General features: G+C 33.7%; 1 protein-coding gene across 1 annotated transcript; it reads right to left on the bottom strand.

Annotated features, from left to right (window-relative positions):
• Positions 1-5,269: 5,269 nt before the first annotated feature.
• LOC117329731 lies at positions 5,270-14,570 on the bottom strand. Its single transcript, XM_033887824.1, has 6 exons — positions 14,045-14,570; positions 13,382-13,423; positions 9,754-9,934; positions 7,837-7,925; positions 7,618-7,704; positions 5,270-6,540 (listed from the first exon to the last, which is right to left on the bottom strand). Exons 1-6 carry the CDS (start codon positions 14,106-14,108, stop codon positions 6,368-6,370), a joined length of 636 nt encoding a protein of 211 aa, XP_033743715.1. The 5' UTR covers positions 14,109-14,570; the 3' UTR covers positions 5,270-6,367.
• Between the last annotated feature and the right edge of the window lie 505 nt (positions 14,571-15,075).

The raw sequence follows: 15,075 nt of genomic DNA, 5'->3' as shown, positions 1-15,075 counted from the left end.
TTATTGTGTATAACGGGTATACGTAACTATGTTTGAGATCAAATCCAAACCCTGAAAAATATCAATTTACCCTATTTTTTAATTGAAAGACCAGCTTGATATCATGTTGTTGTTTGGATTGGTGTTGGTATTGAGTCCCAAAGTTCTTTGAAAACCTAGAAAATTTAATCATGTTTTGAAAGAAAACACACGAGACGGAGGTTGAAACAGTAACTCCTAATTGAGGAAAAAAACCAGAGATGCTGAGTCTGGGGAAGCATATTTATAATTTTGTAAACCGCTTTTAGACAGCTATATTCGTATGATATAGTGCAGTATATAAAAATATAATAATCGTTATCATAGGATTTGATATAGAAGTCAAATTAAATCATTTTTTTACCTGGTGTCGTAACATCACCACACTGTGTGTTACTACATTATCTAGGACAACCTTCCACTAGAGCTTTCTCGCATTGTGTTGTGTATGGAGCACAATTTCATCGTAAATTTCATTTAATTTTTGTCATTTTTAGTGTTATCTAATATCAATGAAAATACCAAATCACTGCATTTTGATATTTGATTTTTGATTTTCTTTACTTTTCTTCCTTGTACATTCCAATAGTACATCAGTCCTAGAAGGCCAAAACAGATCATGGTGCAGTTTTATATTCATCACTGATGTTATAGGAGGTCAAAACAGCTGTATGATGCATTTTTACATTCATCAATTTCTTTGTTGTATTCATGAATGACAAGTCTTAGGTCAAAACAGCTGTATGGTGCAGTTATATATTTATGAATGACAAGTCTTAGGTCAAAACTGCTGTATGGTGCAGTTATACATTTATGAATGACAAGACTGAGGTAAAAACAGCTGTATGATGCACGTTATTGCTAAATTCATATTCATGTATAAGGTACCTATCACTTTTAAGACATTTGTATAATCCTTCGGTGTTTTAAACGTCTGTTTATCCAATTTCTGTTGATGTTGTTTACATTTGTCTGTAACAGTTTAATCTAAGTGTGGATGTTTCTTTGTACAAAAATGCATATGTTGTATAGATTTTTTGTTAAAATTAATTTAGACAGTATATGAGATAGTTGGTTGTATTTAATCAACAAGTGTTTAACAGTGCATTATTTTGCCTTATAATCATGACGTAAGACTGTCCAATCAAAATGTAAAAAAAGCATATGATGACGGCATAATGACACATATATGAATATTGTGGAAACTGTACTTAACATATCAATTTAAATCAAACTTGTTGATGTATAACCTATTACAGAAGTAGTAAAACACATAATTTTGTCATACTTTGTATGCAGGCTCTTAATGATACTCTCCTTGTAACTAACATGAATTGATTTATTTCATAAAAATCGTTAGATTTTAAATAAAATAACAACACTTGATCATTCTAGAATAATGGATTCTCCTGTTTTAATTAAACGACGTGTAAAATTAAAAGACAGATAACAAAAAATATGTTTAAAAAAAAGAAAGAAGAAGAAAAAAAAAAAGGATTCCAAAGACCATCTCCTTCTGTACGTGGTGCTTACATGAGTACAAGTCTTCTTCTAAGGTAGAAATTAATCGTGGAAAGTATAAAATATATATATATAGTTTCATAGTTTGAAAAAGTACAAACTTCCCTTACTTCATATTACACAACTGTTATAAAAACCTACAAGCCCTTTATATATATACATATTCCTACATAATTATACTGGTAGCATGCTGAATGAAACCCGAAATGTGAGCACAATTTAAAACTGAATAAAATACTTAACCTATAAATCTTCATTTGAAATAAAATGTTGATAAAAATGGAAATAAATTTATGTGTTTTGCCGTTCTGAATATATTAAAAAGCTTACCTTTGTATCTTAAGAAAATGTGATCTCCATACCAGAACACTGTTGATGAAAAGGAGTCATTCTTGCTTCCGATCGTGTCCAGTTTACTCTCGGCCCAGAACTCAAGAATGAAAACAGGTGAGTACCCTATCAAGCGTGAAAACATCCTTTCTCCAGTGGATATGGGGACGATGTCACGGTGTGTTACATGCTTTTGGTGAAATATGATGCTGGCTTCCTTTAAATCCGTTTGCTCGCATTGCTTACCTCAAATGAGAGGTAATATCCTAATACATGACACCAGGTGTGTCCCTCCAGGGACTTCATGCCATCCTACCCCGAGCTGTCTCCCGCACGGTCATATAAAACAGTGTTATTCAACCATTGTCATCTTAACTGGTGATTTCATGCAAACCTATAACAGCAGATATTGGTGATAAAATTGACATTTTTTGATTGTTTATTTATTTAGTTTAATATTGTTTTAATTTATAAGAAACATGCAATAACTTAAGTTTTGTGAAAAGACACAAAGATGTTAGTTTTCAGAATATTTTTAAACCAGTTGAAGCTTATAATACCTTAAACAAGTGGCCGTGGGTGTCATATGACTTATGCAGTATATTCGTGTGGGTTTATGTTGTCACCCGACACTACTAAAGCCATATACGGACGATAACTAGTTTCACTTTTTAACAGACTCATTTAAATGGGAATTTTATTACTTTAAAGTATTTAATATTGAGAATGAAACCAGTTCTTCATCGTTTTTATATTTAAATTTTCTTTTAAATTATTTTTTAACGAGTTGTAAGCTCTACTGTTATAACTGTAATTGTCGAGACTAAAACACTGAATCTACCCCATCGTTAAAACTCAAAGGTGAACGTCGCTGATGGTTGACGTTCAAAGAATTATGGATTGTTTCAGCTTTTCTAAATCAATGGCAGCGTTCTATCTTATATTTACCAATGACAATATTTCATCTTACCTTAAACAATGACAATGATTTTTTATTCAACCTTTACCAATGATAATATTTTATCTTAACTTTACAAATAACATTTTTTTTATTTACCTTTATCAATGACAATGTATGATATCTTACCTTTACCAATGACAATTTTTTTTATATTACCTTTACCAATGATAAAATCTGATCTTAGTTTTACAAATAACATTTTTTTTATCTTACCTTTACCAATGACAATATTTTATCTTATATTTACCAATGACAATATTTCATCTTATCTTTACCAATGACAATATTTGATCTTATCATTATCAATGACAATATTTTTTATCTTTCCTTTAACAATGACAATATTTTATCTTACCTTTACAAATGACAATATTTTTTTTATGCCAAACCTTTGTTTTTCAAATAAAATCACTATTCGAAGACATGTGCGTAATATAAATGTGTTCAGTTTTCCTTTTTGCTGGGCGTTATCGTTTTAGACCAGAGATTTGAAGGCATTTAACCTAAGGAAACCTTACTCAATATGAACATCACTGATGTGTTTATATAGTAACCAATTATAGCTTCTCTTTTTCTGTCTGTGCTAGCCATTTACTGATACCTGACAGGCTCCCTTGTACTACTGTCAGTGTCACAGCTAAATGCTGTGTCAATTGTACTTTAAGGAACGCTCGCCACATACAGAACTTTAATGTTCTATTTTGTTCATTGTTCACAGGTGGGAGATGAAATATGCCTGCCGGAAAACCAAATACAAAGGCGAGGATATTAAGGAAAAAATCTAAATTTGTACCGTAGATAATTTACCGGCGAAATTACATTAAAATGTAACCACTGCAGTCTAACACGAGACATCTCGGACGAAAGAAAATGATATAGGTATATTATGTATATATATCGAATGCTTTGATTATGAACGCCTGACATGTTATCGTTTCCGATTGGTGAAGATGTTCCGACCCGTGACTTCACAGGGTCACATGATCTTTTGATGACTCTGTACTTTTTGTAGTAAATCTTAATTTGTGTAGAAAAATTAGGGAATAAAATATCAAATTGTGACGTCATTCCACTTTTGTAGGGATTGTATCTTTATTTAAGGCTAAACCAATTTAGCGTTTATCAGTTTTCTCTATTGAAGAGTTTCTTATCAAAGGGACAGTCTTGTTTGTACGTCTGTCTGTCTTTCTCCCCAATAACCCAAAATTATATGATTATTCCTACATGGACCTTTTCAATCATAGATGCTAGCATGATTCCCAAAATGAAGAATGACCACAGCATGATAAAAGGAAATTTCGATTTGTATACTAATAAAAGTATTTATATTTCCATGCTCTTTATCGCAAGTGTTTTACGCGATTTTTAAAAAATAAAAATAAATATATATATATAATTTTTTTTAAATGATCACCTTTCTGCCAAGTTTGTGCACAAATTAAAAAAAAAAAACCCCAAAAAAACGAGAAATTACCTTCATTTGGCCTGATATAAAATGTACTCGGGCTAATGGACCTCCTTTATGTTTTGTTTTGGTTGGTAGAGACGGGCCGTTATCGACACTTAGATGACTCATGAATATATATTGAATCAGTCGTGTTCATGAAATTATTTATTATTACTTTTAACATTAAATGCGTTTTTTGGGAAAAGCAATTATTTTCAATATATTACGGCGTTGGTGTGTACACACGTATCTACATGGGTTATCTTAGATCTGACTGGTAAGGTGCATTGTGTAATGTAACATATCTTATCTACATTTAATACACAGAATGTTTTTTTCATCAATGGACGAGAAGAAAAGTTCATCAAATTCTGATTACAAATATACACATCTACATGGGTTATCTTTGATCTGACTGGTAAGGTGCATTGTGTAATGTAACACATCTATTCTACATTCAAGACACAAGATGTTTTTTTTTCATGAATGGACGAGAGGAAAAGTTCATCAAATTCTGATTACAAATGTACGATACATTTTAAAAGGGCATTCCTTCTTTCGAACATCAGAAACATGCACAATTTCTATTGGTGAAATCTATGTCCGAACGATGATTACATGCGTGTTTTTTGCCTACATATAATGAAAGAAATTAACGCCGAAATGTACAGGAAAAAGGCGTATTGTATACGAATATCTCTTTGAGGTAATTAGTGATACTTCGGGTCGAATTAAGAATGTTCAGGACTTAATACTCGAAGAACTTTGGTTTATCTTGAGAATACTACTACCATATTTATGTAAAGATTATGATTTTGAATACTTGGAAAATATATACTTTCCTGGAAGTTTAATTTTGACGACCTAAACTTTATTCAAAAGAAGGATTGCCCATTTAATAAAGCAGGTTCTACAGGTATTATATGGAAGTCGTATTGTTTTAACAACAATAAAATTACTTCGTTAACAATAACTGGTCAGAACAAAATGTATCATTTAAACAGTGCAAAGCTGAATTATAGTTTATTTATCAAGCACATTAATATGTTTATGCTACCACAGAAGCATTTTTTCTTATTCGCCTAAACAAAGTCGGTTTTCCAACATGTTGAGATTTTTCTTGAACTATATGCGATAATGATCTGAAAAATCCTGCCAAGAACTTGTCCCTTTTACTGACGTTCGGAGATATTAAAGTAATTACGTTTGTTCCATCATCAGACTGTAAGGAGGGGATTATAAAATGTGATTATATCATTGCATTTTACAACAGTTTCGTTCTTCTATATCAGTGATGCTATGAGTAACACAATATAACATTTTTACCAGTAAAATATCGAAAATTATTCATTCTATAAAGTAATATTTTTCACTACAATATCAATATCACATTTTCTTATTTGACCAATCACAACCCTGATTACATACGACAATGGGAAATTTAAAAGCTGACACGGTATATTTTGCTATAGAGAGTAATAAACAAAATATCTAACAGTATCTTCAGAAATACCAAATACATTTCACTTGTGTGGCTAATATTTTGACATTTTTCACTCGTGCTAAAAATGTTAGCGCCGCTTGTGGAACATATTTGATATTACTGAAGATACTGTCTTACAATTAGATGATGGAACAAACGTCTTAATCATTATGACATTTCGAGATTTGATATAGATTTATTTAATATCGATAGTATTAAAGCCGAGAAAAACCATGAGAGTGTGCTAGACCTTTGTAAAAGAGTCTTGTCGAGGCTGCAATTTCACAGGAGATTCACTTAATTCCCAGATCCTGGATTCTTGTTTGATTACGGCCTTCTCGTTTCGTCTTTGTCCACACCAAACATTTAATTGTATTATTTCCACAAGTTCAACTGTTTCACATAGGAATGGATTTTCATGAGCCATTTGAGAAGTAACTTTGGCTAAAAAGAGGTAAAATGTTCACAATTTATTTGAGTGATACCTTTATTTGAATGACAATATTAAAGGCAAAGTTCTAAGATTAAAGCAACACACAACTGTACATTATAAAACGAATAATAATATATTGTGAACCGGAGGAAGTCTGCTGAAAACATGGCCTCCCTATCCCCGTACTTTAGTATCTGAGAACCACTTCCTTAGTATGGACTCTAGGGAGCGTGCTTCATCCTGAAGTGATCCCGTGTCCTCCTCTTGTGTCGGTTGAGACGAACACCAGGTACAATTCTGTTCCCCACACCCCCAGTCATTTACACCAGGCAGTGGTTCCGCTTGACCTGGAACATCAGAAAAAAATTAATTAAACGGATTTGTTAAGAAAAAAGTCGATTGATCAAGTGATTGGTATGTACATGGTTGTATACAGGTACACTGTATATATATTTCTTTCTTTTACGCACAGAGCCAAGAGTTTATGACTATCATTAAAAAATCTAGCCAATTGACGTCAATGATGATCTCAACTCTTATGACAATTGATACAATACACAACATGATTCATGCTGCATACTTGCATTACCAATGCTGCAACTATTTCTTTTCGTAAAGGCCCTAGGACGGATAATTGGGTAATCTAATGGTACAGTGGTATCACACTACACTTTCATCTATGCGGCCTGGGTTCGATTCCCCGATTTGACGTGAAAAGGTAAGGGGCAGCTGAATTCATAGGATATGATCCTTTCAATGGCCAAAGAAGGTCGAATAAATCTCTTGACCACCGGAGAAATGACTACCCAAGGTCGAAGAAAATCCGTGACCACTGAAGTAAAAAGCCAAGCTAAAAAACCTTGATCACTGAAGATATGAAGCATCAAGGTCAGAGGAAGTCCTCGACACAGAAGAAGTGACTCTTCAAGGTCAAAGAAAATACTTGACATCTGAAGAAGTGACTCCTCAAAGCCAAAGAAAGCCCTTGGCCGACTCCTCAGGATAAAAGTAATCTATTTGGCTTGGCCACTGAAAAATGCCTCGAGGTCACATTAATTCCTTGATTATTAGGGAAGTAACCATTCAAGGTCAAATAATGCCCTTGACCACGGAAGAGGTGACTACTCGGTATTCAAGGTAACACAATACACGATTACTGAAGAAGTAACGATTAAGGTCAAATAAAGTCCTTGACCACAGAAGAAGTGATAACTAAATGTCAAACAAAATAATTGACCACTGAAGGAGTGACCATTCAAGGTAAAAGCAGCCTTGACCACTAAAGAAGTGACCAATCAAGGTTAAACGAAGGCAGTGTCCAAAGATGAAGTGACCACATAAAATGCAAAAGTCAAAAACGAATCTAAAGTTGAACATAAAATTGATTAAAGAAAGATGTTTGGATTTGCCCTCCCTTCACGTACTGGTTCGAAGAATGTGAACTTTCTCTGCTCTAGCATTGCCTTTGCCTCCGCATATCGCACACTCCCTTCCCCTCAAGAACTCCGGAGCTGAAAATGAAAGACATTCATGGGTTTTGTTATCATTCCCGAATTCAACTTGGTTTTTCATCAGCGTTTCTTAACAAATTTGATGTTATTGAAAATTCAATATCAATTTCAAGTTGCTATGTACTAATATACCTGCGAGGGTTTTGTAGAACACATTGCCAGTGTCCACCTTTCGATACAGCTCACATCGGAACAACACTTGATTCGAAAAAACGTGGGCTCTGCAAGAACAAAACATTATGACTGAAATCAAGAGTCAAGGAAAATCAGCAAGTTTTACAAAGTCCATATGAAAAGTGATGGAGCACAATACAGCCGTCTGCTTCTGGTTAGTATATATATAATATATGTGTCCCTACTTCTACTATATCAACAAAGTCGGACGTGAAGGTAGGCTTCTATTCAATTTAAGTTCAATCCGACTAAAATATCAAATACAGAAAAAAACTTCAGTAACGTACCTTCGTTTAGAATGCTTAAATATAAATGCATGATATTCTTTGGACGTATGGCAATGATTTAAAGATAAGAAAATGGACAACAAGCAGTTATGATAGCAGACGATGCATCGACTGTGGATTGGAAGTAGGCTATCTATTTTAGAGCGGTTTTGGAAGTTGCAATCTGCTTGGTCGACAGCTCTGTAAACCATGCTAATTATAACTGTCGGCCAATCAGACTGTCCGTTTTAAAACAGCTCTAAGATAAATAGCCTACTTCCGCTTCACAGTTGATCATCCGATCTTTAAGTGTTACAATTTGTTGAAACATGTATAACAGGAGTAAGGGCTAATATTTTTCTATAAATGCAGATAAGAAGCAGACGCCTGTGATTACAACAACTTTTATAAATCCGACATCAAGAGTTTAGGACAACAGCAAGTTTTACCAAACTGATACAAGATTTCAGGACCGAAAAGTTTTACCAAACCGACATTAAGAGTTTAGGACCACGGCAAGTTTAACAAAACCGACATTATGAGTTTAGGCCCACAACAAGTTTTAAAAAACCGACATCAAGAGTTTAGAGCCATAACAAGTTTTACCAAACCGACATTAAGAGTTCATGACCACAACAAGTTTTACCAAACCGACATTACAAAAACTAAGGACCGTCAACTAGTTTTACAAAACCGAAAAAGAATTCAGACCTATGTAGAAGCTGTCAGATTGATAGCATATGTCAGGTCAAATACTCCATTTTTTCAATATTACATATTTATATTCAAATGTGCAATTTGCACCACTTGATATCATACAAATTGACTCTTATTCCTATAAGGGCTAATTAATAATAAAAAGAAAAGTAATCCAACATATTTGAGAGTACACCTTCGAGTTCATGAATCTGTCGCCATCTTTTTTGCCGGAAAAAACTTTGATCGGAAGGACACTTACACACAAGTGGAAATTAAAACGCGCTATAAATAGTTCACGATAACTTTTTGCAATCATTTGATCTTTGAACTGGATTCTATAAATCTATTGTTTTGACACTAAAAAAATGTATATAACTTGCTATGATTTGTAATAAATTATGAAATTTCTGCATATTTCTGAAATTGTCAGTTTTGCATATTAATTTGCGGCGAATCGCTTAGTTCAGGTCATTACACTCTAACTGATATCGTAATAGCTATATCGGATTAACTATTTTATTGTGGTAAAAACAGGTCACAGTAACTGGTGGTTGTTGTATATATTTATATATTTCTTCAACTCTCGTTATATATTTTCACTAAAACTACTACTTTTGTGGTGAAATGGACGACTTGTTTTATGGATGTAACTATGTCTATGAAACAATTCGGCACGTGATTGGCGCTAGTGAGGGATCTACTGTTCGTGAGTGGACATCATTGTACCCTTTATTGGGTTATTGATAGCGTACAAAAGTTGTGATTGTGTTAGTTCTAAAAAATACTAACTCGAGTGAAAGGAGCAATATAAGTAACAACCTCATCCGGTATCTAAATCTATCTAAATCGTACCAACACACAAAATAAGATATGAATCAGTGCGCCACCTCGTGGACGAAGCTTAACTTACTTTGACAGCACAATGTCACTGTCCCCCTCCTTCAACGTTTTAACACATGTCCAGTTCATCCGCCCATGAATGACGTCCTTGTGCTCCTTAAAAATCGAGTCGCCAAAAGAAAATTCATATCCAGGGTTGGATGTTTGGTCGATCCACGGGCCCTCCCGGAGATATTTTGGGTAGACACACTCTAAAAAAAAACATGAAACAAAATATCATAACATGTAGTAAGGACGTTCTAGGAAGGTTCTATTATGTACACATTTACCTATAACAGTAAACGAGCAGGGCATGCATTTTAAGTTGTCAAAATCGTAATATAAGAAAATAAAATCGAAGAAAAACCACTCAAAATACTCGCTATAAGTATCTTATGCAGAGCAGAAAAGAGGCTGTCAGAGCTCCAGAAAAAATCGGTTATCACAGATTATGTCAAACATTTATTGACTGACACAATGAAATGACCTTCACCTTTTCAAGAGGCTGGTGAAGGAAGTCATATGTATTTGCAGAACCTGGTCTTGCTTGAATCGAGATGAGGGGTTGAATATATTTCTGGTCTATATATGGACATCACTTAATAGAGTGAAGTCGAATCGACGTGGTACACTTGCGCTTGGGTTGTAGCTTATGCATTTAAAATGGTATCGTGTACATTTCCTAACACCGAATCACCAAATACATGTAAGATAATTGTGTTATGCGAGCTTGTATTCATAAATAATTGACGTCATGAAAACAAAAACAAACAATGTAAGACAGAAGAAGCGTCTTCATTGACACAGGTGAAATCATATCATTATGTTCAAGGAAAAATTCTTGTTTTTTTATCGTTTACTTGTGTTTATTTACATTCTATGTTGCATTCGCCTATATGTCGTTAGCAAACCAAACTGTAGTTATGAGACTGTATACTACAATTTACAGTGATTCGGTCAGTGTATGAATACAGCTCCAGGTGTTGTAGGTTAAAACAATGGCCGCCAGTTACTTTCGGCCTACAGTGCTTTCGAATGTAAGCATTTATTTACATAAGCCATCACAAATAATAAAGCAACATCACAAGCTATGACAGTAAAGGTTTTTTTTTATAAAAAAACGTAGTCATCACAAAATCTTTATAAGCGCTATTCTTGATTTATACGAAATTACCAAATCGTCGCCGTCGTTACACACACAGGGGCTCGTTTCGAAACATTAAGAGTTAATAGTTTATAAAAAAAATCTTGTGAAAAATCGGGAGTATCGACATGGTTTCCGGATGTGTATGCATACTGGATTTTAATATTGAGGTTATTCACTGATGTCAAAGGCCTACCTTATTCCAAATTCGAGCCCCTGTGAAGTTAACATCGTCTGCTAAGTTAATAACACTGATGTGACCGGTTAGACTGGAATCTGTATCGAACGAAATATCATTGGAATCGTTTTCACCTACTGTCAAGACGACTTTCATTTATAATTTAAGAGCTGATTTTCTTCTGAAAATAACGTAAATCCAGTCGATAGAAACATAAGTGTTTCCGACCAATCGAGTCTATCTGAGTAATACCCGTTCAACGCCGCATCACTTCTAAATGGTAACCGTTTATTTTTGCGCAGAAAAAAAAAAACGTTTTTAATTTCAAACAATCAGAAATTATACAATTATGAACAATTTCACGATATCTACACACGTATATGAAATATATGATCAAGCCAAATTTGTACAAAAAAAACCACTATATGTGTTTGCTATTAATAACGACATGAGGGACTAAATTAAATGGAATGTCGGCTGTTAGGGTAAACGAACTTGATGACGTCAGTGATATGGTAAGCGGCAAATTTAAACGCGTCATAATCTGCAGTAAATAAAACATGTTTATGAATGTAAATATAAGCATTGAATTGTAACCAAATGGTAGTATACAGTCGATATGAATACAAATTGGGCGACAGATAAATATTTCTTGCCATTTATCTGTCACCCAAATTGTATTCATATCAACTGTATACTACCATTTAGTAACAGTTCAGCGCTTAAGTAAACTATATTTTTTTTTATAGATATTTCAAATGACGCAGTTAGTACGTCACGTTGAAATATCTGTTAAAAATGCAGTTTACACACAAGTAAACGATAAAAAACAACAATTACTCCTTATATTAATATTTTAACCTGCATTTTCATTAAATTTTATCTAAAAATTAAATCGGCATTCTTTTTTCGGCGTTATACGAATAGACGTAACAGCCAGACAATTAATGGAATCGCTAAAAAAATGATTTCAGTTTGGCGGGAAAGGTTGTCAACTACAGAAAAAAACAAAATATAGTTCCACGGTAACGTCGTTTTTTCATTCGATACCTGTACGATATTTGAATAATTTTATTTTTTCATTGGTATATTTTAGTTGATTCTACCATATTCTTCCTACCATATTTGAAAAAAAAGTCAAAACAGAAACGAAAATAGTCATTGCGCATTCACTCTATAATTGTGCACTGGTCCCAGACTTTTGTCACTAGCTATGGACATGTATTCCTACGCGTCAAATTTATGTTTACACACTTGTTAGCGATGTTTTCGTTATTAAGGCTATATCACGAACACACATTGGAAATGTGAATATTACAGAATAATGTTGGCCATTAAGCGAAATCTTGGTGTACGATTTACAAGATACAAGATACAAGATACATGAAGCTGTATTTCACGTCGAATATGGCAATGGGTAACATAAACTCTCAAGAGCTCGTACTTTGACTCATAAATGGAGGCCTTTTTCATAATCTTTTTGGTCAATAGCCAGATAAGAATTGTTTCATGCATTTTGTCATCACTTCTGTCACATTATTTTATACTGATTATGCTGCCTTTCTATGAAAGTTATTTTTTTTTATATATAAAATTCACCTAGTAGCTATAGCTAAACTACCTACTTTATATTCAATTTATATATATATATATATTCAGATCGTGTATGATAGTGTGTGTGTGTGTGAAAGTTGTTTTTGTTTCTTTCTGTATCATGTGAATACTTTATGTGGAAAATCTAAATAAAAATGTCAAAATTTAAAATAAAACTTTGAGAAACAAAGACTTACATATCACAAATTCAGTGTTAAGAAATGGATGGTTAGAATGAACACTAGCATTTCTCAGACACGGCGTTGCTAGAGGTTAAGTTAAAACACTATCAGAGCAAAAAGTGCAATAAACATATATTTTGCTGATATAGCCAAAGGATATACACTAATATAGTGCGTGTTAAAAGAAACTTACTGGATAAACTATGAAAAACTATTTAGTGAAAAATTAAATTAAAAAAAGGCATAATAGCAAAGTGAAAATAGTACAGAAGAGTTTAAGTAAAAAAATATTAACTAACGTTCATAACAAAGCACCATAACATCAAAACATGGAAAGCACTGCATGCAAATCTGAGGGCGTTAGATGTAAGTCCACAAAGACGTCAAACATTTAAAGAAAGAAAAAATCAAACAAATACACACATAAAGCACTTACAGTCGAGGCCACCCCACACACGGAGCCGTCTGCGAAATTCCCCATAATTCTCGACCTTGTGCAGGTCGTTCGGCAGACATTTCCATATGCGGAATGCCTCATATCTGAAAATACTTGTCGCCATACCTGATGTTGCTAACCGTTGGTTCACGTATTTGTCCTTCTGTCCTGAAAAAATACACAGATTATTTTTAGTGATAAGGCAGCAAATGTAGTCTGGAGCTTAACTGTGAAAAAAAAAAACAGTAAAAAAAAAAAAAAAAAAAAATGCATGTCATGAGCTTCATTCTATGCATATATAGAAATGAGGTATTGGAATGTGATAAAAATTCCTTAATGTCAGAGTTAAAATCATTAAGAAACTTGACTTCAAAATTCGAGCGGATATTCCGTCGATATTTGTGGCTTTTTTGTTTTGGAATTTGGCAATATAAATAAGATTGTGATCAAATGCTAAAGTTATGTCACAGGAACATGTCTAGTCTTATATTTTCAAAAAAATAACCAGACATACCTGTATATAAAGACAAAGGAATCAACGATCATCGTTCTTTCGTCTTTCGGTTCCTACAATTTTTATATATGTGACATTCATCGTAGTAAATCCAACTTAAATCGGGACTTGCAACATGATCCCAAGCTTCTTCAAAACAATCTTTAAAGATCAATATAGGTAATTCTGGCTACCTTTTAAATATAATTAGACGACTAGACATGCTCCTGTGCTTAGATTGTACAGACAATTCATTGGTAGGTAAGTAACAGTGATTTAATTGTTGTCTCTCTTACCTGTCGCCATAATAAAGCTGGGAATCAGCAAGAACATGCAAAGCACCTGCATCTTGGTAATCATAGAGGTTGTATTGACCGTTTATAGCTCTCCGTGTGAATCTGCAGGTTTCACGACTCCGCCTTTTATAAATACCCCCGTGGTCGCAGTCCAATAACCACACGCCCACATCGTTTGTTGTAAGGTTTACGTTGGAAAGTTAAAATACAATCGGTCAGTGTTCAAAGTCATCTACGTGGTAGGTCAAATGTAAAATGTTCAAATTTAGATTTGTGTTAGAACTGGAAACAAAGACGCAACTGACCAAGATCAAATAACCAATAAACGAAAATATTTGATGCAGTGCCAGGCATCGATGAATCAAGCGTGTATGAGACCCGGATCTGTGTCGATTTAAAACAAAGATCAATGCAATACATATTCTGCTTTTTTTTCAGTCTGGATTTTAACCGATCGATTCAAGTATTGGGTATTGGTGTTATTTGATAAATGTTTATGTATATCATATTTCAAAAATAAATGACAACTGTTTTACTGACAAAGTAAACAGCGCTGTAATATAGTTTATTTTTTCACGCGAATCTAACGGATTTTATATAATAGTAGTTTGTGTAACCTCGTCAGCAAACACACGAGTGGTACTGTATTTACTTTATTTATTTGGATTTTATTTAAAACAGAAGCAACAATTACTTTTTATCGCTCTAATTCCATGTTTACTTTTCAATTTCATGCTTGATTTTTCTTTCTCTTTCGTATACAAAAGTGGTCACTTTTCTTTGTTTCTTTTTGTCCGCTTTTCCGGACACGATATTATAAAAAAGCATTGTGATTGTAATTCAGTTCAGCTCAATTACATTAAATATTGCGCGTAAGAATAAAGTACTGCCGCCCAAGAATACAACACTATGCCTTGTGGCGCCCCTGTCAGCTCTTTAATTGTACTTCCGTTGATATCCCAGTGTACCACACCCCTCTACTTTTATCTGAACTATGCAAGTAATTCACAGTTAGTTTATCTGTAGTTCAT

Source organism: Pecten maximus, chromosome 6 (genome assembly GCF_902652985.1).
Source record: "Pecten maximus chromosome 6, xPecMax1.1, whole genome shotgun sequence".
In the NCBI taxonomy this organism is placed as follows: Eukaryota; Metazoa; Mollusca; class Bivalvia; order Pectinida; family Pectinidae; genus Pecten; species Pecten maximus.
Note: the sequence above shows the minus strand (reverse complement) of the source record. Positions and strands in the feature narration are given on the sequence as shown.